The sequence below is a fragment of the Homalodisca vitripennis genome, chromosome X (genome assembly GCF_021130785.1).
Source record: "Homalodisca vitripennis isolate AUS2020 chromosome X, UT_GWSS_2.1, whole genome shotgun sequence".
NCBI classification, from domain to species: Eukaryota; Metazoa; Arthropoda; class Insecta; order Hemiptera; family Cicadellidae; genus Homalodisca; species Homalodisca vitripennis.
In genome coordinates, this window is record NC_060215.1 from 61,044,191 (window position 1) to 61,070,775 (window position 26,585).

Here is a 26,585-nt window from a genome sequence, read left to right on the forward strand (position 1 = left end):
CCTAGCAGTATGTTTCACATAGTGGAATAAACCAAACGTAAGGTTTAACATAAAGAATAAACACCGTATCACTATAGAATATTACAGAATTTATCCTACAATGTACTGTTTGAATCCAACGTATCCATAATCTAAATATCAATTTATCACTCCTTATCTTTTCACATCCTAATGCAACTATGGCCTAAAATACTAAATCAGCATATGTCATAATATCCCCAAAATACATCTATTTTTGTAAATGTATGACTGTAGCGAGAAATCCAACCCAACTTACTTACATTATATTATCTATGTGTTTCAATTTGTAGCCTTGTTAAAGCCACGAAAATATCATAGAGTAAACTACTATATTATTCTGTACAATTTAAAAGTCTATCGATATCGATGATTAAAAATCCCTTTCAGCTATTAAGAGCTGTGGAGAATAAGTAAACCTAAATTTAATGCGACGGTCTGAAACTAATTAAACTGAAACTTATTACTTAGGAATCGACAAATCTGAGAGAAAAGTGAGGATCAAAGTCACCACCACAGCCACAGATGGCTTTTGTAAGGCCAGACACCAACAAAAACAAAAAATATAGTAGCCTATATTTTAAGTAGTAAAGAGTCAAATAAGTGTGAGTAAGGGATTACCACAAGATCCCTTTCGTCATCCCATTCCGTTGTATGTAGTGGAATTTAAATCTTAAGTTTTGTATTATATTGAATTGAAATGAATTAGTTTTTGAATGGAATTCGAGTGTAGCCTGCTTTTTAGAAACGTCAAAAATTGATAACAAAGTGACAAAATCCACATAAAACATTCGTTATGCATATTAAATTTAGTTAAAAACATCACAGACTTACCCCAAAGTCTTGGTGGAGATTAGCGGGGTCTTGAAACTCAGAAATCCATTCCTCGATTCTTTCTCCTTGTGGACCGTGACCTCCATCCTAGCACCATCCTCGCTGTCGACAGCATCATTTCTTTTGCGGCGATGCTTGTGGCACCACAAGAAAACGTAGAAAGCTACGGCCAGTACCAGCACAACGCCCAAAGTGGAGAATATCGCCGTCAGAATAAGGTTGCGGCGCTCCATCACAACCTAAAAATTGTAATTGTTATTAATTAACTGATAAGCGGTATTATTTGTTAAAATATCTGTATTTGTATTGTTGCATCAATTATATGACCAGAACACTTTTTCATTTATATTCCAACCAGTCAGAGAATTAAGTAATTTGTAAAAATCATTATGGAGAAAGATTTTTATATATCATTTAAAACTACTGACTAACTAACTAGGTTTTCATCCTAAGGATCGCATACTTAGTAACTTACGAATGAAACTTTTGATGTTTAATAATTAACTAGAAAAAATATTTTGAAAAAAGTTCTATCGTTTATACAATATAATACCTAATAATGAAACCATATGGACTCAACATTTTTTTACAATAAGTGGAGCCAATGTGTTTTGGGACAAAAATGTGAACAATTTCTTACCCTAACTGGAAATGTTATATTAGTTAATAATGATTTCTTGGTGTTTAACAAATAGTCTCTAATAACTGATAAAGTAGCGGGATTCCATCGTTTCCATCGTTCCTTGCTTCAAGTGGCAGAAACGTGGAATTTACAATGTTCATACTATGCTGTAGGTATAAGAAAAATAAGACCGAGAAAACAAGCGGAATACTAGGAACCAATTATATGCTTGGGCATGTTAACATTTCATATAATATGTTAACATGTGAACGAAAGCATTATTAAACACACAGTTTTCAACTTCTAATGATATCGCTGACTAATTAACAATTTTTCTTTTACAATAAGTAGTTCTGCTGGAATATTATATTTATTTTAATGCGTTTATTTGTAAAATGTCTTACAGCTACATATTTTACAAAAAGTACGATTGAAAACTGAAATAATGGAAATATTTTGTAATAATAATTTTCTCAAATCACATTTCAGATATTTTAACCAGGGTAAATCCTTAAAAGATATATTAAGTTTATGTATATAAGTATATTAAGATTATGTACGAGTGGCAAGTAAGAAAATTGTAAAACATTAATTAATATAGAATGGTTTTCATAGATCTTTGATAGAGAGGACACATTTATACGTTAGTATAATAATCGAGTTCGATGTTGGATTTCCTTGACATTTCTCAATAATAATGTGAACACATGGGCAATATTTTTAGTAAATCTATTTTTAAATACTGGGTGTTTTGTAGTATATGCATATAAACATGCCATATATAAAGTATTCTTTATAAGATGCATTGTTGTATTCAGAGTCTCACAGTCCCATAACGTTATTAAGCATATCGTTGACCATAACAAGATTACTACAGCGTGTTGTTACATGGATTACTGATAATGGCGGAACCACAGGAAAGTAACATTTCTGTCACAAAAATATATTGGGGAATTCAGTTTATTTTACCGACTTACATTAAGTGACAGTTAATGAACATCACTTATTCGCATTTAGGTGAGTGTGTATCTTAACTCTCCAATCGTTCCCAACTTTCCCCTTGCTCTCTCAACCGCGAAATTACAGTTTTCGTATTTCAGCTCATGTCTCATAAATTAAACCCATCGACAAGCTGATTTATATTTTTATTCAGTAATAAAACGTTGCTTAGTTGTGCCCTTGAAAATGTTACTGTGTAATGGTTTCTCTAACAATCTGTAAAAACTCAATATTTTTACAAAAATATTAGGTTTTCTTAACGATTTTGTTCCTGACATAAATAACATTGCTATGTTGTATTTAAATCTTGATGTACTGTTAAATGAATCTACAGATTTAATTTATTTGTAATTGATTTAATTTTCGTTCATCTATTGATATTAATGATGACTGTATTGTATGTTTAAATATTAAAGGATCTCTACTAATAAGGTCTACTGCTGTATGATATTTATAATTATGTTTAGTTAGAATAAGATTCAATACTCATGCACTAATAGTTCGTGCAATTGTCTTCTCTAAAATAATCAGTACACTTTTTTGACTTGGTATTTTCATCCCCAACTCCAGATCGTGAGATCGTCTCCTATTGGCGGGTTGACATGGCGTGATGGATGGTCTGCTCTCGTCTAGGATAATGTGGGATGGACGCTAATCCGCCAGTGTGGCGATAGAATTGGTCGTGAATACCTAGCACAAGCGAACACCATTCTGTAATATTGTAAATCAAAAATAATTTCAGTTAAAATCCTCCAAAAACCTGACAGTTGTTGGACCACAACGCCAACCTCATGAATGGCAGGCAAACATAATTTATTGTGTTTCGTTTCATATGAATGATGATGCAAAACAATTGAGGTAAATAGTACAAACATATCCAGCAGTGTTAAATTATCTCAATTTTCCTAAAATTTTTAAACATTGTATTTTCAATATTTTGTTGTTTTTATGTACTCTGTCTTCTTTGAAGGAAATATACAGGGACCTATTCTTTACATTGGAGGAGATAGAAATATCACCATTTGCGTTTCAACATCTCTTGTTGGGTCGGGAGTAGTTCACTACTCAAATATTAAGGCCAAATAGAATAACTGACAATGAAATGATCGTATCAAAACTAATAAAACAGATATTTCTGTAAACCTTTAACCATCGCTAGTTCTTTTGATGGCATCGCCGTTGTTAAAGAATTGTAAAAATATATTTTGTTCTTCATAAATAATAAAAATGCTTACTGAGTCAATTACATCGTGACAAATCACTAGTATGTGTTAAGAAAACTGTTTTTACGACCTTCTGGTTAATTCTGTAGGCTCTGTTGAAGGCATTAAAACTTTTTACGTATCTTTTTAGTTAAAACAGTGTCAGCTGAACTTTTATACACACCGTTTCAATCATATACACGCTAGAAACTAATTCTTCCGTTACACGTACTCCACAATGTCACTCAAATAATTTTGGAGGATAATATTTCGGCAGGCACACTATCTGTAATCTTTGAGATTACTTCATCTGACATGACTGTTACTAAACAGTAACGTGAGAAATTCTCACGTCAAAGCACCTCTGGGTCAGAATCAGCGTTCTAGGGTCGATATAACGAAATGAAATAACATTGGTTTTAGTTAGCCCCATTAGCCCATTGAATTCCGAAGTAACACGTGGTATAAGCACGTTTTCTGGCTAGACGAGAACTACGCAGTATCAATTTCTAGTAAATAACATGGAAAAACCAACGTAAGACTATTTTTTACTCTATCCCCTATAAAGTCGAGCTACAAAATTATAGCAACGCGCGCTTAACTAACACGTTTAAACCTTATATGAAAGAAATCAGTTTGTTGTCAATCATAATTAGAATGGATGCTTCATTTGGCAAACATTGTTATGAAATAGAATGTGTTTTGCATTACTGTTTTCCATTTTACTGCTAAGACTGTCATTATGTTATCAATTTTTTAACGTAGTGTTTACAGGAAAATCTATAGTTATAGCCATGACACCTCCGTTTAAACTAAGGCTTCTTTTATTATTAGCTAATATGTCATTAAAATGAAATATGGAATAATATAATATAACATTTGCTTTTTTGTTACGCTTATGATAGTGTATAATGTTAGTTATGTCCAAACTGAGACAATATTACGTCGCATCGAAATATATGTGCGTGCAGCAATACAAATTGGTTAAATTTAACCATATCTTTTGAACGGTTTACAGGGTTTTATTACTAACATTTTGAAAACACTAAGAGAAATATATAGTTTACAGAAAAGAAAATGTTATTTATTTATTTCAACGGTTCCACCATTTTTACAAAAGTAATTCAACAAATCAAGTACTTAGCAATCAAGATGACAAATCATAATCAATATACACAGTCTTATGTAAGCTCTAACTTGAACAACATAGGCAATAATAGAGTGATATACTATAAATATAAATAACAAAAACAACAATAAATAACAAGGAATAATAACAATACAGTAACAGCAACGATAAATAAATAGTTGACCAATGCTATAACATTAATAAAATTTAGAAACTCAACAATATACTATCAATAATTAATACAATCGTAGCTGTTAGTTACTGTAAGTGGATCTGTTTAAGCATGTGTTAGGTGTTTACATTTAATAATTTGTTTTTCAGGGTGTATTTTGAATCGTGAAAAAAGTCGATGTGCGCTGCCTCGCTACCCAGTTTTAGAAGTCTGCATATTCCATGGTTTGATGCATAATATGTGGGCCTAAATCTTCTGCAGAAAAGTGTCTTAGAGCGGGTACCTCTTGGTATAGAGAAGTCTATATCCGACACTAGATGAGGGCAGTCGAGGAAGCCGTTCACCAGCCTGTACAGGAATAAAATATCAATATATTTTCTTCTTTCCTGGAGAGGTTGCAGTCCATATAGCATCTCAATCTCAGCGACGGGGGTTGCAAGATAATTATATCCCAGTTTGACTCCAAGAAGTCTTAAGCAACGCACCTGTACTCTGTTCAGCAGCACAATGTGGCCTGCTTGATATGGAGACCAAACAACGGAACAGTACTCCAACAAAGGACGCACAAGAGTCTTATAGAGGATAGCCAATGTAGAGGGGGATCTGAAGTCTTTGCAAGTTCGGGCAATAAACCCAAGCATAGAAGAGGCCTTATTTGTAACATGCATTATGTGTTCGTAAGGGCTTAGGGAGGGTGTCATAATAACTCCGAGGTCCCTGACTCTGTCTACTATCTTAAGAGGGGATCCATTTAGAGAATAGTCAAAGGGCCTGGCTGTGTTGCTCCGAGTGTAGCTGATGACAAGACACTTGGCTATATTAAGCTCCATAGCATTTACTCTGCACCAGTTACTTATCCTGTCAAGGGAATGTTGGAGTTCCTCTTGGTCATGAGGAGATGTAACCCTGCTGAAAACCTTAATATCATCAGCAAACAGAAGAAACTTCGATGAAATTGCACTAGAAATATCATTGATAAACAGGTTAAAAAGCAGTGGGCCCAGATGAGATCCCTGTGGTACACCTGAGGGGACAGAGAATGGCAAGGACGTACCTCCATCGTACTTGACTATAAGAGTACGTTCCCGCAAATAGCTACTCATCCAACGAAGCAGAGGTCCCCAAATGCCATAGCCTTCAAGCTTTGATATAAGTAGACTGTGATTAATCTTATCAAATGCTTTGCTAAAATCTAGATATATGCAATCTACCTGTGAGGAATTTGCAAAAGCTGACATTATATATTCCTGAAACTAAAATCTAAAATCTATCTGTTATCTAAAATAAATGCTGTCCTTCCTCACTTAGCATACACATCAGAGTACACGACAAGAAATTAAAGAGAGCAAACATTATTTAAACAGAACTGACATAATGAATTCGATGCTCATAAATAGTAATAGTGTCGGAGCAGATTTAAAGTAGTAAACATTTTGTATTGACAGGGTTTTAAATTACAGTTATTTTACACATTTCAAAATACACTGACAAAATAAAATATAAATATGTTAAATAAATCCAGGCCGCATTCTGATTTGGAAGCGGACACACTTGAAAAATCCTGGAATATGCGATTCTAACAAACAACTTTTCTAGTTACAATGCAGAAAAGGGATCCAAGTTTCTCAGTTATCTCGTTTCCATTACCACAAAGTTACGCCTCATGCAATTTTGCATGCTACGAAAATATGTTTTAGTAATAATATTTCTTTCTTTGCTTAAATTTGTTATTAGCGATGGATCATTTGGCAATAGTAGGTTTTCGAAATGTTTTGCTTCGTTATATGTTACAAAAGAACATAATACTGCATTTTGAGGATTGAAATATATCCTCATCCTCAGGTGTATAAATCTCCTAAGACATTAAAATACTAAAGAATGGAATTATACTCAAAGTTATCATAATTATTATCTGACAAACGGCATGACATCCAGAATAGAAAGACTGGTGAACCAACTGATGTCACTGTAAGTTCAAAAATTCTTTTCAGGCCCGCAATAGTAGTAACAGGGCTATATTATATGTATATATATATATATATATATATACATATAGGTGTGAAAAGACGATCGTCCTCTTCACACAAAACAAGAAAATCAGAGTACTTTTACTGTTTTTGTAATAGATGTGAAGACAATTTGGTTAATCTTTGTATAAATACACTTTATGAGTGTTACATAAAATGTGTTAGAAGGCGCAGTTCAGAAGCCACAAAGATATCCCATGTCGATGCCACTGTATAGTTTTAACAAGTTGATATAGAGAAATAATTCATGTAATGTCTATATAATAAAAATTAACTTGTAAAAATCTTTCTATAGTTAACCAGTATTTTCTATACGGGTTTTACAATTTTAGGTGTGCTTGAGTTGCAGTGTTCCTTCATAGTTTATATTGTTTTCACGTATTTTTTACCTTTAATTTATTTTACATATCCCGTTCCATGACAGTATATTTAATTACGTTGCAGAAACTTTACTTGAATGTTAGAAAAAATTGTTTTTATTCGATGTAGGCTATCATAAATAATAAATATTGAGTCTTTTCCTTCAATTGGGAATATTCAGAGTAATGTAAGGCACTTCTTTGTTTGAAGTTTATTTTTTGCAACTTTTCAAAGTTAGGTACTTTCTTTCTTTTTCTGGTTGCTTTTTAATTCATTGTCGCATTCACTCGTATTCAAGGACGACTACAAACCGAAAGCGATAAGAATATCGCGTAGCCGCTAAGTCACGGAATTGGTACGGCCCAAGTCCAGGTTGAAATTAAAATCACAGAAATGATGAATCTCACTAAATCTGAACGAATTATATGTTGAAGTGGGACGATTAATCAAATAAATTTAATATAACATTCATTATAGCATACCGTTCGGAGATTTACATAAACAGATAGTGGTATTTCTTCAGATAGAAAATAGATTTACTTTTACATACTCTTATTAAAAGTCTATATTACAACGGTTACCAGTTTTTTGTTTAAAAACATTAAAACAAACTCCTCCCTCTTTTTAATTTTTTTGAGAAATGTCACAGCCAATTGTTTGATTTAAACAAATAGTTGATTTCAGATTTGTTTTTTGAAATCATCTGGGTATTGCTTCTTAACCATGAGCGATGACTCAACTTTGTTAGAAGCGCCTTGTGCGTTTTGGTGCAAAACTGAAAATTTTCAATGTAGAAGATGAGTTGTGTGTGGAGTTTGTAGTTCCTACAATCTTTCCTTTTTATTTGTCAGATTTCTCATGCTGATATCATTGATAAAAAATTAGTTTTGAGTTGAGAACCAAAGAATTTGTATTGGTTGTATTTAATTTTTATGACATCGTGGCATACCGTAATCGGAAATAACGAGAACATCTCTGTTCTACACTTGAATCTTTCACGTTGTATTTAATTTGAAGAGGCTACTAAAACCATGTAATGGGTTTTGAACAACAAGTGCCTGTGAAAGAACCACGACAAATAAATTTTGGATAAAATTATGTGCTACTTACACTGTCACAGACATGAAAAAGGACAGCAAGCAACTCTTGGCTCAATGTTATGATCATTAAAATACAAACAGATTACGTCACGCATTTACAATCACGTGATCTTTGTATTTTTATTAGCTTTCAATATATTTAATCAAAGGGATTACTTTCGCTAAGAGGTTACACCATTATACAGGTTATGTGAATTCTTTTATTATATACTTCCCCCAAGCTAGTTATCTTAAAGTTTGGCTAGAATATTTAACTGTTACAACAATGTGAACGAGAGACTACGATGTGGAATGTCACCAGTTCCAACTACAAAAGCCACACAAACCCTATGTTTGCCGCAGTGTATTATATTATCCGGTTTCCTCTAATCTGCCAACCTATTTGTTTTCTTTATAAATAAAAGAACACTACTTCTTCCATATGAAAGTGTTTATTTTCTTAAATAACTATGACGTAAGTAATTAACTGTTACAAATATATGTAGCTGTATTTTCAGCTAATGTAAAGCCAAAGATTAGCCGATTGTTATACTTAGGTGTAGTAAGTTTCCATAGCTAAATCTCAGAATTTTGTCTTATTTGTATATTTTCATAACTCTCCATTTTTCCAATATTAAGTCTACTATCTGTGATTTATGTCAAACAGAACGTTTAATAGGTGCGGTATTTTTAATTATATATCTTATGAAGTTAATTCTTACATGAAATTATAAAAGTCATAATAAAATAAAAGTTCAGTCACTACACAAAACCTTACTAACACAAAAGGATTGTCAGATATAAATTAACAGTTTAATATAACCTCTGAAATCAGTTACAATGGCACTCACGCAGCATGGACGTACAGTACACAGCATTTAAAATTGAAATGGCTGATTAAGAAATCTATGTTACCAAGGTACATTGCAGAACTGTAGCTGTCACTTGTCGCAAGGAAACCAACGGTTGCCGCCAACATTTCACCAGGGAAACTTGTCGACAAGTACTGGTTTTGGTAATTTGAGATTCAGTAACAATTGAAAGTCACTTCCAGTCATTCCCACAATATTTCTTTACCCACCGTGAAGACGATAATCTCCGTTAATGAGCGAAATGCTCATGTAAAACTTTTTAGTTAAAAAACTACTATTTATATATTTTTGTCATTTCTTCTTACTCATGTTGTCAAGCACCTTATATAGCAAGAAAGCGATCTAAACTGCACTTCTAACTGTCTTAAGTTCAACAGATAAAAGACTTAATTAGAAAATTGAACAACTCAATAGTAAAATTCATTATAACTGCAATAAAATTGATAGACCCTAGCTTGTTTTGCAGAGTACTCCTATGATATGTACGAGTATATTTTAGAAGTTTATAATGGACTTGAACATTAACATAATGGAAAATTTAGCCGTGCAAAAACAATAATAATTTGTAACTACCAATTAAAAAATATTTAATGATAACAAAATATTTACTGTTACTAACAAAAATTATTGCATTCATTATAGCCTACAATAATGACCATTAAAAACAATAATGCAAATTGGTTAAATCATAAATAGTGTTAACTGTCACTTTTTCAACTTAATGTTTATGATTTATTGACATGTGTATCTAGCTGAACTTTTTAAAGGCCCATTTCCTAAACTAAAAAAGGCCCATTTCCAATAAATGTTTAGCTATAATAATAGTATATAATTTTCAAATTTTCATATTTGAGCCCTTCTCAAAAGAATCTCACGTCATTTAAATCTGTATTTTTGAGAAGATTCATATGGACATTAAATAATTCTTTGTAAATGAATATTATTGCAAAGGAAAGGAAATATCGCTTCAGTGTTTTGATATTTCATCATTATATTCGGAGCTCTGGAAAGATTCCAACAATGATAAAAAAGTAGGACTATGCCTAATATACTGTGCTTAATACAACAATGATGGTGTACATTACATATCTCAGCCCATAACGAAAAGTAATATTTGTTAAAAAAGAAATTTTTTGTTAAACTTCTCTAAACAATATAATAAACATTACACTTAAGCTGTTGCAGTATCTTTTTAAAGTTCATAAATAAAACATGATTCAATATTTTTTGTCCAAGACGTTTGAAAAATGTTCAAATGAACTCCTTAGATTTGTTTAAATGTGCTCTTATTTAAAAATCGCATAAATTGAGTTCTTTCTGAGTTATTTAAATGGATACCTTATGTTATTGTATTCCAAAGATAGCGCAATAAATACAATGATCTGTGAGTATAAAATATATTGGTTATATATATAAAAACTTAAGTTCAACAATATACAACTGAAAAACCTAAGATATAGATAAATAACAACGTAGGTTCTACTTTATCCAAACAGAAAAGAGCTAGAGAGAAACAGGTTCAATGAATAGGTTATACTAGTGAGAAGAAGAAGTAAGAAAAACAAGCCAATCAGCTTTTCGAATTGGCTAGAATTTCAAACTTGTGTAAGGGTGCCCTATTCAATCTAGCCACCCCCTCATCCGTACGCATCAATAGGAAATATCACCAACAGCAAGCCTTGATTACAAATAGAACCCGCACTTTAAAACTTCGTCATCTGCGTCAGGCATGTTTGGAAGCTCAGGATGATTAAAGGTTTGAGGTTCAAAACGTAATTAGTGCTCACTTTTCAACGGTCTCATTTGAAATCGCATATAGCCCAAAGACATAATTTAATAAATAGAGCACAACATTTAACCAAGATTAACACTGACGTGATTATGAACATTCTTTGCAATGTTGCAAATACTTTGTATCTAAAACTCTTTCAATAACGTTCGCAAACAAAGTTAAAATCTGTTACCTGTGGTGTGACGGAAATGATATTATGCATAATAACCGTCAAATTATATAGCTGAAAGAATAAATTATTAGGAATTTAATTCATACAAATATTCTATTAAATGGTTTACTCCTTAAAATATATGATGTGTGCCAGGAGCGACAAGTATTGTAATCACTAATTAATTAGATATTGATTGAGCTAAGTTAATTAACTCCTTGGCATTGTCCAGCAAATATCATGCAAGTTTTAATACAGTGTATCTATAGGAAACCATATGGATATATTACGTATATTAAACAAATTAACTATTAATAGCTTGAGTATTCCTGTGGATCAATATATGTGTTCACTTAAAAGCATCACTAAGAAAATACAAGATTGTCTTCTGTAAATCTTGTTTTTTTCAAATGTATATTTACCAACATGATACTTTATACAGTACACACAATGTTTTATGGAGAGGTTTACATCGATAGTTTACTCGAAAGAGCCCTAAAATATTTACTCATTATGAAACATTTCAATATCAAGTATTTTTCTAATTGGGTCACGATTAAAGAATTTATTGATTTGGTTTTTAGTGTAATCCGTTCTTTGTCATGAATTTTCCAATTCGCTAATGTATGAAGAATGTTTTCTGTTTACGTCCTATCTGGGAAGGAGAATACAGTTTATAAAACTCTCATTCAACATAACTTGACGTGCATACACCAACACATTATTGACCATCTAAAATCCATGAATAGTAGTAGTATGCATTACACTCAAGCGTTAATGCTATGTTAGTCCCGTTATACAGTGTGTTACCACGATCTATAACCATATTTTAGGTAAAGTTAAGTCAAAATGTGCAATGATTTTTGTTCTTAATTAGTTAACTACAATCCGCCATTATCTCTTTAAACTGTTACTTCAAAACTCTCCCACGTTGTATATGTCAGATGTCTTATCAAGTCTGATATAACTACTATTTCTAAAACTATTTGTTGTTTTCAAAATCCATTTAAAGGGACTATTTAATCCAAAATATTCAGTTTTTGCCCCTTTTTAGCTATAAACTTCCTATTTAAAATTGTATATAATTTGTGATGGTGATTCCCAACTAAATATTTTCAAGACCAGCTGATACTATGTCACTTTACTGATACGGACCCCTCTATTTTTTAAACGTAAATGGTAGACTACATGCATAATAAACTGAGTTGCAGTAGTTATTTAGTTATTAACTATGGTTTTTCTAACCCTTTACTTTTAAGACAGAAACCGTTCTTATAAAAAATAAATTTAGTGCTAGCACAAGTTTGTTATAGTTTATTCAACAAATGTTTTATCTTAATTTTTAGTTAAGAAACAAAAATTAAGACTATAAATACGTTAGAATGAAATAAAAACAAACTCAATACTAAATGTAATATACTTTTTTGTATTATTAATTTGTTTGGAACCAGGTGTTAATGAAGTAATAAGAAGTATCACGGGTATGTTTTAATTGTGATATACAAAGAAAAAGTATCGATAACAAATATATAATAATAAGAAACGAATTATATTATTAAATCAAAAGTATTAAATAAAAAAAAAAAAAAAAACTATACAATAACTCACAAAATTTTCAGTGAGATACGTTGAACCTGCTCTTTCACTCTGAAATCATACTGCATATAAAGCCGATTCCTGTATTTGTTCTTCTTGAGTTACATAGTCGAGAGTGCCTGTTCACATTGGTAGTTGGAAAAGAAAGTCATATTTTCATTGCCTTATCGCTAAGAGCTTTGTACCTTACGTGCTGAAAACCAAAGTTCCACAAGGTTCTCGCCATTAAAAACGTTTGTCCTTGTGCCACTAATAGTCAGGTCTACAATCTGATGTTCCTCTTTTGAGAGACTGTGGATCTTTTCTATTAATTGGGTACACAACGGATTTCTCATCCAACCTTGATTAGGATCTGGCTCGGGAAAGTATTTCCCTAAAAGTAAAAGGTTGCTAAGCTTTAAAGGTGCTCAATTATGTTTTCCTTTATTTACTTTTTTAATTTCTCATCAGAAGACTCCGAAAACGCTTTCAAAGTGTGGAAACTAGTAAAAGAGCATTTATTGACACTTGTTACCCACAAGTGACTATTTTTAACCATGGCATTAACTTTACCTTCAACTTTGAATATGTCTATACTGTACCTTGTAAGCCTAGATTAAAAACATTAAAATATTCAAACACATCTGCTAAGTAAACAGTTAAGCAAAGCCAAGAAAAAGCTGTGAGGCAATCTGCAACCTTGGTATAAATTTTGACCTCAACTTTATGCTAAAAAACCTTGTCAAGATCCTACCTCAAGAGAGCCATCTTATTTCGGTGTGAATAAGAAGCTGCTCATGCTCATTGCCCACCTCTTTACACAAAAAGTCTGGACTGTATAGGTCGAGTTTTAATATAGTTAACAATTTAAAACACTTTGATAAGAACTTTCTACAAAATCTTAGGCAATCTATTGGCTAATAAAGCATCTTGATGCAACAGTGCGTCCATTTCATGTTAGAAGCTACAGATTTCATACGAGCTTGAATACCTGTTTTGTATCCAGTCATGGATATTGCTCCATCTGTAGACAAACATCACTATTTCCTCCAGTCAGTCTCATGTTTAATAATAACATTCAGTGCATTTAGAATATAATTTGTTATTGTATGAAGTAGTTCACATGAAAAAATCTTCAAACTGGTCATCGCATGAATAACAAACAAAAACCAATATCACTGTTTTCTTTGATTTTTCTGTACTCTCATCCAATTGAAGAGCAAACATGTCACGTAAGCAAAGCCTAAACAATATGGTATTTCCCATATTGCTAGCCATATCTGTAATTCATCTTTTGAAAGTATTGTTTGAGAGTTGGACAGTAGTTTGGTCTTAGCGGCTGCATCAGATTTCATTTTTTTACAAAGAATTGTTGTTGCTGATGGTAATATAAGTTCTTCCATATATAAGTAATTGCATGGTATTTACCACATTTTACAGGTTGCAATACCTCATAAGAAGTAAAGGCCGCATATTCATTTACGTTTACTATAATATTTTGGAATAACTTTTCGGGGTGATTTTAGTTCGTCTAGTTTAATTTTAAAATAGAATATTGACTTACTTTTGTATTCCGGATACTTTGTTTCTAAATGCTGACGAAGATTTGCACGCTTCATACACTCATTAGAAATATTTTCATAACAAATCAAACACTGGGGTTAAGGTTCATGTTCAGATCCAGTATTTGTAAAACCAATCTTCAAAACCAAGACAATGACTTATCAAATTGAACATTCAATCAAATAACTCTTCATTCTCTTTGACAACAGGTATATCACGTTTTAACGATCCACTTTTTAATCGATCCATACGGTCTATCACGTTTAACGATCCATTGTCACTTGATGATCCTTGCCGAACAAATTAAAAGTTGTGCTATTAACACTTCTAAATAACACTGTCGTGTCCTATTGTTGACAGGCAGTGGAAATTGAAAAAATATTACTTAGTAGATGTAGTACCTAACATTGTCGCTAGAATGAACTGGTTCCAGTTGACTGTAATGATTAGTTGCCTGATGAACTTGCACGGGAACTATACTACAACACTGGCTATTGGAAGTGAAGTTAAATATAAAATAATTTCATTTTTCAGTATATCTTGCGGACTCATCTTTGGGAACCACTGGTATATAATATAAATAAAAATAAAGTAATTTAAAAATTGTTTTATCAACGCATATTTTTAGTTTTTCTGGTCAGAATGTCAAGCAGTAGTTGTTATAGTACATATTTACACATAGTAGGTATTACTTTCATATGTTGGCTAAATGTATAGATCATATGCAAAAACGAATGGGCACATGACTAAGAACTTTGAATGAAAAAATCAGCTTCCAAATAAAATGTCACTTGGAGGGTAAAAAACAACCTTATGGGTGTTGCTGTCCTAAAACTGTAAGATTACTATGGCCTAGTAATAGAAGGAATCTGGAAAAAAATTAGGACAAATGTTATATGAAAAATGCTGTTCATACAAGTATTTTTATGTAGTGTTCAGGAATTAACACCTTATCATGAATTTTGTCCAAACTCCGATGATACAAGGTGCAGTTTTAAAACTGGCAAAACAAAATAATAGGGCGTATGATAACATTGCTTATTCTCACTTACTAGAATAATGTAATGTTTAAACCAAAATTTAGAGGTTTTTTAAACGTACACCGTGGTTTAAACTTGTAAATGATGAACTTTTAATGTGGGACAATGCAATATTTTGCTTCAATATAGGTTTAACCCCGGTAAACAGTTTACACCTGCGATGGCCAAACTAGGTAAACTACGTGTAAATACTGAAAAAAAGCAGTAAAATAAATTTAAACAAGTAAAAAAATAAAAAGCCTTCTGAAGAAAGACTTCAGGATACTTGTGAGCAAGATGAAGAGGCTGGACAATCGTATTTTGCATAAAATATATTAATTTTGCATGTAAAAACTACTTATTAAATATATTTATAATGTTTAGAAAATATTACTTCACGTTATTTTCTCTTCCTCAAGTTCTATAAACCTCCCTAAAACTTCTTAGAAAGAATCGGATTAATTTAAAAAAAAATATATATATATATATTGCCAAATCGAAATTTGTTAAACTTTTTTATTACAGATAAAGATTTCTTTTACAAAACCCAAACCTTACTGTACAGATTTGTAGCTAAAAGTAAGTTCAATTGAGAGAAAAAAACCAGAGCTATAATATTTTTATATGACCAGAGAAGAAGGAACACACGTGAATATTATGTAGAGAGAGTGAATTACTTCCCTTACACTTGTAACTCCCGACTGGCACGATTAGTTCATTTTAAAGGACTACGCTGAAAAGCAGTTTCAATTCGTGAAACATCTCTTCAGTAATACAAGGCCAGCCAGGACTCTTTCCTTTACATACACATCCTGGAACTGTCGATACCATCGGCGATTGTTCCACCCATATGGAGGATTGATAACTCGGAATCAATTGATCACTTCGCTCGCTCAAGAACACAACAAGATTTCTGTTGAAGGGTAAACAACATATGACAGTTACAAAGCAAAAGAGAAGACTACCGACATGTAGCGGCAATTAATAAAAACTAGATTATAGTTATATATTCGTTTCTCCAATAGCCAAGCCGAGGCGCAGCAATCGAGTTTGGACAAAATAATACTGAGAAATGCGTACATCCTTTTTGAAACACCCTTATATTAAAGTATATTTCGTTAAAAACCACTATTTCGGAAAACCTTAACAAACGACCAACCCTTTATACTTTTTCGATACAAATCTAACAGTTCCTCTTTTAATATAAATTATGGGTTGATATATGAAAAGTTTAAAAAGCATAAGAGACTTAATATTGGGTTTAACTGCTAACAATAATTTATAAGCAAATTATAATACTGCTTAGCATCACCTGTGGTATTCTGGGAAAGTAATTCAACGGTCATTGCGTCCGCAAGCACGTTAAGACGTTCTCACAGCAACTAAACTGTGACACTTAAACTAAAGCTGGAACTTGTTCAGTGGACGATCATAAGTGCAAATAGTACAGACATTGGTAATCCGTAAAGCGAACATGAACTATTGATGCAAAATAAGACACACAAAAGTGGAATGCACAATAAAAACATTTATTTCATTTACGTAATCCAAACTAGTTTTTAGACTAAATAACTTTAAGAATTGGAGCTATGTTTCATCAAATCAGATTTTGCAAAGGGTTTTATCTAGTCAATGAGTATAATTATTTAAAATTAAATGTGCATGTTATATAGTCAACATAAAACATGCTAATTACTTTAATAGGGAAACAGTAATAAATAAATGTAAACTTACGTCGGCAATCTGTTTCACTGAATCTAAACTGTTGTTTATAAAACAATATTCTGCATTTGAAGGTATGTTCATGGAAAGGTTCTTCGTTCTTGAAATTCCATTGGAATACTCTGTCCATGTAATAATACGGTTAGAAATTCAAGATTCGCCAAATATCTCCCTTTTTTAAAATAAACTTGCTTACATGTCAACGGTAAGCATTTGAAGTACTGTTATATACGACAACAAATCAACAATTTCCAAGATATTACATGAACAGCTCTTTACTTTATGAAATCAATAGAATGCCAAATATGTTCCTTCTCCTTAAAAGTAAAAAAAAAACATTGTCAGTGAGTAAAATTTTGTTCTTATGTTTTTATTGACAATGACGTATAGACATTGACTACGGTAATAGTACTGTTGGTGTTTATACTTATTATGTCGAATAATTATAAATCATAAGTGGTGTTTGTAAAGCAGATTTTAAACAATTGTTTATGTGTCGGTATATTACTTAACTTAGTATTTTAAGTTGACTATGATGATTTTCATGATGATTTTGCGTTATGATGAAAAAAAAAATATCATACATATAGTAGTAACATGATAAAACATGTTATAAAGGAAAAAGGACCACATTGGCTTTCGTGATCCTCTTCAAATAAAAAAAAGAGAAAATAATGCACACGATAACTTTTTCTTTAAAAGAAAGATTTAAATACTAACGTCTTAGAACTATCGTTCCAAGACTTTTGTGTTCGTAGTTTCATTTATATTGATACGCAGTTCAAAAACATAAATTCTATAAACTACGATTGTTTAGTGTACTACACATAAAAAAGAAGCAGACCCCAGGCGAGATTTCAGTCAAAGTCCATAGGGACCGCTTTATCGCTTCTGATGGGTGTTCTATATTAATAATGCTTTTTATAACTACACTGCTTTAAATCCATCTCATGGGGGCCGAATATTACATGTTTCGGTTTAAACTCATATATGGATATGCTGTATTTTTGCTACTCCATTATATCCATTATATTATTCAAGAAGTTCAAAAAAGTCAACCTAGCAAGTAGCCAACTAGGTTTCCTGTTATCTTTCGAAAAGTTATAAATAAAAGCACATGATTATTACAGATGATATACTATTCCAGCTTACACAGGAACAAACTTTAATTCATGGATGTTTCCTAAGCCTTACTTAAATGAAGAAATATTCTTACAGCGAATAAGTAATTGAAGTTAAAGATTCATTTTATTACCTACTAGAATACCCGTAGCGGCTCTCTGTGGTAAGCAATACAGGATTGGCAGGAACCAATGCGTTGGTGTGGACCTGTTCTAAAACTTCGCTAAAATCTGTAATGGTCATTAGAATAAGTCACGATTTTTTGCACCATCTGTCTCATAACCCGCTGCACGCAAGCATCATTATATTCATAATTGTAAACAAATCTTTTTCTATCCATATTTCAAGCTGCCGCATTGGATATTGTTGTAGTGGAGTGTGCAGATCTCCACGGTTCTCGTGATTGGTATAAAAACATAAAATACGCCTTCTTAAGAGTATCCATTTAGCACATGTCGGCCCATAATGCTATTTTTATGTTTTAATATCTCAATATGGTAACGTTGAACGAATCGGTATTTCACTAATTTTCACGGTTAAACAATGACACTATAAAACCTGTTTCTTATAGGATGCTTATATTTCGCTACATTGATAGAAATGGTGTCAACAAAATAAATATATATTAGCTATTTGATATGCATACATTTTTATTGTGTAAGAAATCAAATCATTTCATCTCTTTGAATTAAATTTTCCAAAGAATTTAATCATTTCCCGATATAGTACACGGCGTCTTTTAGTTACACTTATCCTCACAGGTCAGCTATTTTGATTTTAACGAATCAAATTCAACTTACATATTAACCAAAAAGTGATCAAAGAAAAGAGATTAAAGAAGAGCAGTAGAGAGTGTTCTTCTCTATCATGGTTCATTATCCTGGAACTGTACAGATCTCTTGCTGATAGTCTTCTTAAGAGGCCTTCGACTTTGGGTCGCACTGAGGAATAATTTGGGTCGCACCTGTTCCAAAACTTTGCTAAAATCTGTGATATTTATTAGAATAAGTTAACATATTTACAGTAACTTTCGTAACCCACTGCACCAGACCCGTATTCTCGTGGGTTTAAATATGGATATTAGCATACATGTTTAAAATTGTAATCTAATACTTGGAATCTAATGTTTTCTACAATAGCTTCGGTATGCAATATTTATGAGGTGTGACGTGTTGTCATTGATCGCGGATGGATATCGTGGATACGAGTTATCGTGGTTGGTTATTAAAACATGCAAAAACACCTTCATAAGATTATCCGTGGAACACATGTTTGACCCTAATGCTGTGTTTTATGTTTTAATAGTTCTCAATATGGGGATGTTAATACGTCAAACAATCTACGTAATCTGACCATGGGAGAAAGAGTTTATAACATCCACACTAGCTACATTGAAATCCTGTCTCTGTGGTTTATATAGGGTGTTTGAAAAGTATGGGTACGGCTTAATATTTTAAAAACAATAAGAAATAACATCTATAAACTTTGCACAGTGTCATATGGCTATGTAAACTATTTTTCCTTGCTATTACCATGACATGCCAACCATGGGGGGACGGCCCACAGAGGAAAACATGGAAATCTTAAATTGAAGCATGGGTCGAGTGATACCTAATTTGAAAGAGCTCACTTAGTTGAGTTGAATTCCGCAAACCGCATCTCAAAAGGTTTATCCAATCAGAAATGGCGGCTTGTTTTAGGTACACATTGTGAAGTACATTATGCGCTGCCATTTCTGACTGGATCGTCGTATTCTGATGCGGTAGGCGGCGTTTCACTCTACTAACCAATGTGTTTTCACTGACTTTTTTTAATCAGCAAATTATGTCATAAATTTATAACACAATAAATAAAATTAAGAAACATTGGTATTTATTGTGTTTTATTGATTGTGTTAAACATTTATGACATAATTTGCTAATTAAAAAAAGTCAGTGAAAACACATTGGTTAGTAGAGTGAAACGCCGCCTACCGCATCAGAATACGACGATCCAGTCAGAAATGGCAGTGCATAATGTACTTCACAGTGTGTACCTAAAACAAGCCGCCATTTCTGATTGGATAAACCTTTTGAGATGCGGTTTGCGGAATTCAACTCTACTAAGTGAGCTCTTCCAAATTAGGTATCACTCGACCCATGCTTCAATTAAGAGTTCCATGTTTTCCTTTGTGGGCCGTCCCCCCATGGTTGGCATGTCATGGTAATAGCAAGGAAAAATAGTTTACATAGCCATATGACACTGTGCAAAGTTTATAGATGTTATCTCCTATGGTTTTTAAAATATTAAGCCGTACCCATACTTTTCAAACACCCTGTGTATAGTCATGGTGTAAAACATATTGATGGCAGACGTTTTAAATGAGTTTTTGGGGATGAGAGGAATCCGTGGTTTAAAAATAGTTTCTCCATGATTTATAAATAAACAAACATCTTAAGCCTTTATGACCTTCGTTATACTTTACTTTATGACTCTCAAATTCTGGCTTTGGTGACCTGTTTCTGGAAAGTCTTCACTTGAAGTCTGGTGCCGTTACAAACTTAGGTTACCCATCGGCCGATGGGTAAAGAGGCTATTAAGGGATTCAGGGTATGGTTTAAGACTAGGCTGCTGGATATTGCCGCTACCGTAAAAAATTCCAGGGACCTCGTACTTTCACTTCAATGCCCGGCACCAGGTACAGGCAGACCAAGGACCAAGATCTACAATCTTGTTCTTGAAATAATTATTCTGGCATTCATATTTAATACCAGACTAAGAGTTATCACTTCTAGGTAGTTATGCCGTTGCGTTGTATTTAGCTGTAGCAACAGCTTAGCTGTCTGCTCCAGGTTTGTTCTTAACACATTTTTATTTTTTTAAATTTAATATCTAAACACTTTTTTTACGCTTTTTCCTCCCTGTAACAGTTAATTCATCTGAATTGAAAAGCACAGTCTGCTCGTTAAGTTGAGGTTGTGATAAGATATAGGGGGAATTAGATTCAATTTCCATAGGAAACTGAATGGAGATTTGGATGTGTGCTGAAAGGTATTTCATTTTATTGGAATAAGGAAATAATTGTGCCATCTATTATTTAACGACTATTCTTTTTACTCGCTGAGCAGGGGCTCGGAAATTAGCGATAATATCGATATATTTGTGTATCTGAAAATCATGAAGTAATATCTCCCCCGCTGCCATAAGCCCTGAAATTGATCAGTAAGTGTAAGTTCTAGTCATATATATGTGATGTATTGTTGCATAGTATGGTAAGGATTGACACCTGAATGTAACTGAATAATCGGCTGAAACCTTGAAACCTTTGCCAGTTATTCGCCACATGAAGCACAATGACAGCCCTGTGTATTAGGCAAGATGAGATAAGACACCCACTATCACTATGAATCTTTACTTCTGTATGGGAGATCTATATGTCGTCAATAACAATAATTTCCTCCTAAATATTATCACAGTTGTTTGAAGTAGTAAAGGAATCCTATGTTACTAAATAATTAAAAAACAAATAACATGTTTTAAGACTGGTGAATTAAAAAGAGGTTAACATGAAATTTTATTTAACTTTATGTTGAGCTACGCGTTTACACAGTAAGAAATAGAAATAATGAATGAACTTCGAATAGGTAACCTAAAACCAATAGCTGAAATTCAAGATTAAACATTATAACTTCTTAAACTCACAAGTAAAACCTTTCTCTATTGATTAAATTAATAAATAAAACCAAGGGAACCATATAAAAAAGACTAGTATATATATAAATAGCATGAGCAAAAGTAAAAATCGACAGTTTGCAAAGCACCAAAACTACTATGGGACCTCTTGAAAAATGCTATATATTACAGTAGAATCTAGGTGGCGTCTGTATCTGTAATATAATATACGTCGAGAAAAGATCAAATGTATACAAACTTCCACAAGCCAAACTCTTTTTATAGAGATTTATAAACGTATAAATACACAATAAAATCTTAAAAAAGAGTAGTAATTTAGTTATAAGTATCGACAGTAATGACAGCGTATCTTAACAGGATAGAAATGCAATAGAGTTAACAGAAACGGCAGAATCAGTAGGATTTAAGTTGGTAAGTTTGGGGGGAGGGGCAGCTGATAACAGCTGTGCACCGGACATTCGGCTTTGCTTATCACGTTTTGCACGCTTACAGTGTTATGCATATGTATTTCTTTTTCGAATATAAACGTACTTAAGATAAATTTTCAAACAACAAGAGATTATTTTTATTTTTAAAAATATTTCCAGTTAGGTTGGCAAATTATTCTCAATTGTTTTCTCCCTAGACCAAACAAGTCTCCTTATAACCCAACGTAAAATAAAAGTTCCATATTTCAGGTCTATGCACCAAATATTTAGAAAGATTTCTTGATTATTTGATACGTGAGTACAAAGCTGAGTAAAGTAGTAATATTTACTACTGGTTGGTTAATTACTTACTACTAGTTCATTCTTTGAGCAGTATTACTCTTTTATTCAGTAATTGGGCAATTCAAGTAATTCAGATGAAATTCAATGAGACAATAGAGCGGCAAATGTAATAACTAGTATACTGCTAGTAGAAGGTACACTATTTCATCAATGCCGGTAACATACTACAAAGGTCTAGATAACAACTTGGTTTAATTTTGATCTTTACATTCATAACCTAAACAACGTATCTTGATATAATCTGTACTGTCATTTATGTTAATTTCAGCATAAGGACCGTGTTAGGATTCTAACACTTTTATGATAATTTTTTTAATCAAAGAATTATGTGAGATTTTAAAAACGATATATACAGGTAAATCAGGTAAAAGCGTAAGTAAAAATAGTTTGGATAAGTATTAATCAGATTATTAAAACTATACATCTCTTATTATTTTAAGGGCAAAAAGTGCACAAGGTTTAACATTGTTCTTGTGGATTAAAACCCATGGTCGTTTCACTAAAGTCGACTGAAGTGGAACGAACTGAGTTTTTCCCCATTAGAATATCTTAACCGCAAACGTTTTGAAGGCCTTATTTTAGTAACAGAATTATGAAAAATGCTTTAGTATTAGAAATAATTATAATTTATTTATACTGTTTATAGTGTTTCATCCAAGCACCATTCGTTTGAATATGAAACCACTAAAATATAAATTGTTTCAAGGTTTATTTCCTGAATGAACAATAAAAATATATGTAAATCTAAAAAGCGCTTAGAAGCGCATTAAGTATATCTAAAAAATAAAATAAATATTTCATAATTATATGTCAAAAATAAGGGCATAGGCTAATATTGTTCTTATGGGTCTAAAATAAAAATACAGGTAACTTTAAGTACAGGTAAGTGCTTTTGGAAGGGCATATGTCGCTCGACATCATAATCATAGTGCTAAATTATTGGAATGGCTTTCCTAAAGCCCCATAAGATGACTTTTTTTAACCAAATGAAAACTCATCAAACATTGATTTAATCATTCCCTAACTGTAATAACGTCACCATCCGATTACGCCCTAGTTACAAGCTTCTGTGAACCAGCTTCATCAAAAATATCTATCTCTGCTGGAATTCTTTAGTGTGCTAGCCACTGTTTGCAGTCAGTTTATATTTCATGAAAATCGTTAACAGACATCGGTACTGGGCAATTTTTTATTTAGCATTTTTCTAAAAAGGTTAAAATAAGTATTTATATTGTAAACTATTTTTTTGTTATATTTAATTTTTGAATGCACTTTCACGTTTGGGTTTATGTATAATTTTATAATAAATTAAAATACAAATATATGAATATGAATAACTACTCTTTTAAAAGAAGAACACTGTTCTTTAAGGTAGCAGCTGTTCAAAATCTGGCACCGTACAATATTAATCTCAGATAAAAAGTCGGTAAGATTAGCTAATTCTTTTGAACCTAAATATCCCATGACTCGTATATAAGGGTAGATGACGTCTTGGTAACAAAATTGGAAACAATATCATTAATTTAGAATCCATACGAGAAACTTATAAACGAATAAGAGCACGTGTAGCTTCAGTGAATCTGAAAATATAAATTGACAATATTAGAGGACTTAATTTAAAATTTAACCCTTAAATAAAAAAAAAAAAAACTGTATTGTTCGATATAATTTTATACCATGTTACTAAACATATAATTATTTTAAAAAATTAAACCATTAAGAGATATATAGAATCATATATATATATATATATATATATATATATATATATATATATATATATATATATATATATATATATATATATATATATATATATAATATATATATATATATAAATAGTTCTAGATTGTCATAGCGGTCATCGTGTAGCGCTGGACATGACCTCATCCCTGAGGCAGTGCTCAGTCAAGCACACCACGTCAATACCTTCAATTTGCAACATGCGCTGTACATGAACAATCATTAGCAGATCCGACCTACAAAATATTTGGCAATAAAAACATTTTGGATGGGTATCAATTAGATATTTAAACAGAGACATCATACATAATGGTCCATATTACTCCAGTTAGACTATGCATACAAATGTATCCTGTAACACTTGTGTAAGAAGGACAATAGAAATTTCAAAACCCAGGTCTTAAATAGTAAAATATAGTGTAATAACCACACGGAAAATGTTTTGAATACTCATTAATAAAAATTATTCATTGTTAAAGGAACACCTGACCTTATGCAACTGGCAAATCTGTCAGCATCGCGATTTTGTTAAATAAAGTTACTTTCCCTTTAAAGGACCATTATTTTTATGAACGTTTCTATTATATATACATTTATTGTTTTTTTAGCCACGCCAATTCCAGTTCACCAGTCAGTTGCTTGTAGACAAGGGTGAAGGCACACTTAAAAAGCCAATTTGGTGTAATAATGTACATTATCAAGAGTTTCACTTGTGGCTGTAGGATATTACTGTTAAAAAGTAAAACCATATGTAGTGCAATAACTATTAATCGTACACCTTATTCAGAAAATTTTAGTAGATTTGTATCCAAGAATTCTTGTAGATGTAAAACAGCAGGGTCGATCATAGGTAACCATCCAAGTTTCATAGCAATTTGGCAAACAGTAGTATTGTTATTGAAATCAGCAGTGTAAATATAGGATTTCGATAATAATTACCTAAGGTTTGAGCTTATTATGAAATCCACTAGATCAATTCTCCTTCTGCCCAGAAGCGTTGTTGGGCTAACGTTAGTATCTAGTATAAATGTCATAATTTGTATTGGATATGACAAGAACAGGGATTGTAAATTTTGATAAGGCATACTTTTAAAAAGTTTTTTGTCACTAAAAAGTCTCCTCTGGAGGCAATAAAAGATGTATACAAGTATAAATATTTTATTTTATTATAACATGTACTTATTATATTATAGGTTTCTTTACTCGTAATTAATAAGGTTTTATATAAAATTATTGTATAAATACTAATATAACAGTGCACAAAATGACTGTTTAGATATATTGAAGAGTTATTTTGAAATAGCGATCGAAGTCATCAGTGCTTAAAGGGGCCTTTAATGAAAGAGACACGAGCCATAATTTCATTATAAGGGGTCTGGTAATTGGAAAGTTAATTTCAATGTCCAGTTTCCAGTATGTGATTAGCACCTACCTCTTGTAATAATAGCACTGTGCTATTATTTTCTACGAACCCTTTTTCAATTCAATGACCACTTTACTAAGCAATTATTGCCAAAAAAAGAACTCTATGTATCAAATGAGATGTCCTGTTTTACTGGTCTCCTGGTAGATAAATGGTATCTTCTTCTATATCATTCTTGTATTCGATATCAGATTCTTTAATGCAATCGTTCATATTTTTTTAAACCTGAACGACTTCTTCTCCTTTAAACAGCTCCTTGCTAAACATGGACCCTTCTGGTGGAAAGGAAATTCTCATTTCCTTGCAAACGTCTCGTCTACATTTTGGCCTGTTACAAATCAGCTGGCACTATCTTGCATCCTGCGGAAATTTGCAAAATATAAGCTCTGTCCAAGCGTGAGTAAGATAATGACAATGTAACGTCTCCTCTTCTACCTGTAACAAACTTCCGTACGTCCTGGAACGTTTCCGACAGTTTCAAAACTTTCAAACAAAAGCTTATGAAGTAACATTGAACAACAAGGAATCACAATTTAGTGTTATTATTCCTCGATTAATGCAAAATATACTCCTCTGTGTAATAAAAATTACAACTTTCTATTAAGTTATTTCCTACAAATATGTTCTAATACAATATTTGGAAAATACTGAGTATTATTGTATTGTTCAGTATTTGACTTATTAGAAAGTGTAACATGGGTCTTTAGTTTAATATTGAT

General features: G+C 32.1%; 1 protein-coding gene across 2 annotated transcripts in view; it reads right to left on the reverse strand.

Annotated features, from left to right (window-relative positions):
• Nucleotides 1-563: 563 nt before the first annotated feature.
• Nucleotides 564-26,585, reverse strand: part of LOC124369057 — a 144,361-nt gene continuing 118,339 nt past the window's right edge. For both annotated transcript variants that reach the window (XM_046826760.1, XM_046826759.1), the window contains exon 2: nucleotides 564-1,091. In XM_046826760.1, the coding sequence (XP_046682716.1) occupies nucleotides 849-1,085 (237 nt within the window). In that variant the 5' untranslated portion in view covers nucleotides 1,086-1,091 and the 3' untranslated portion in view covers nucleotides 564-848. The remainder of the gene's footprint in view (nucleotides 1,092-26,585) is intronic.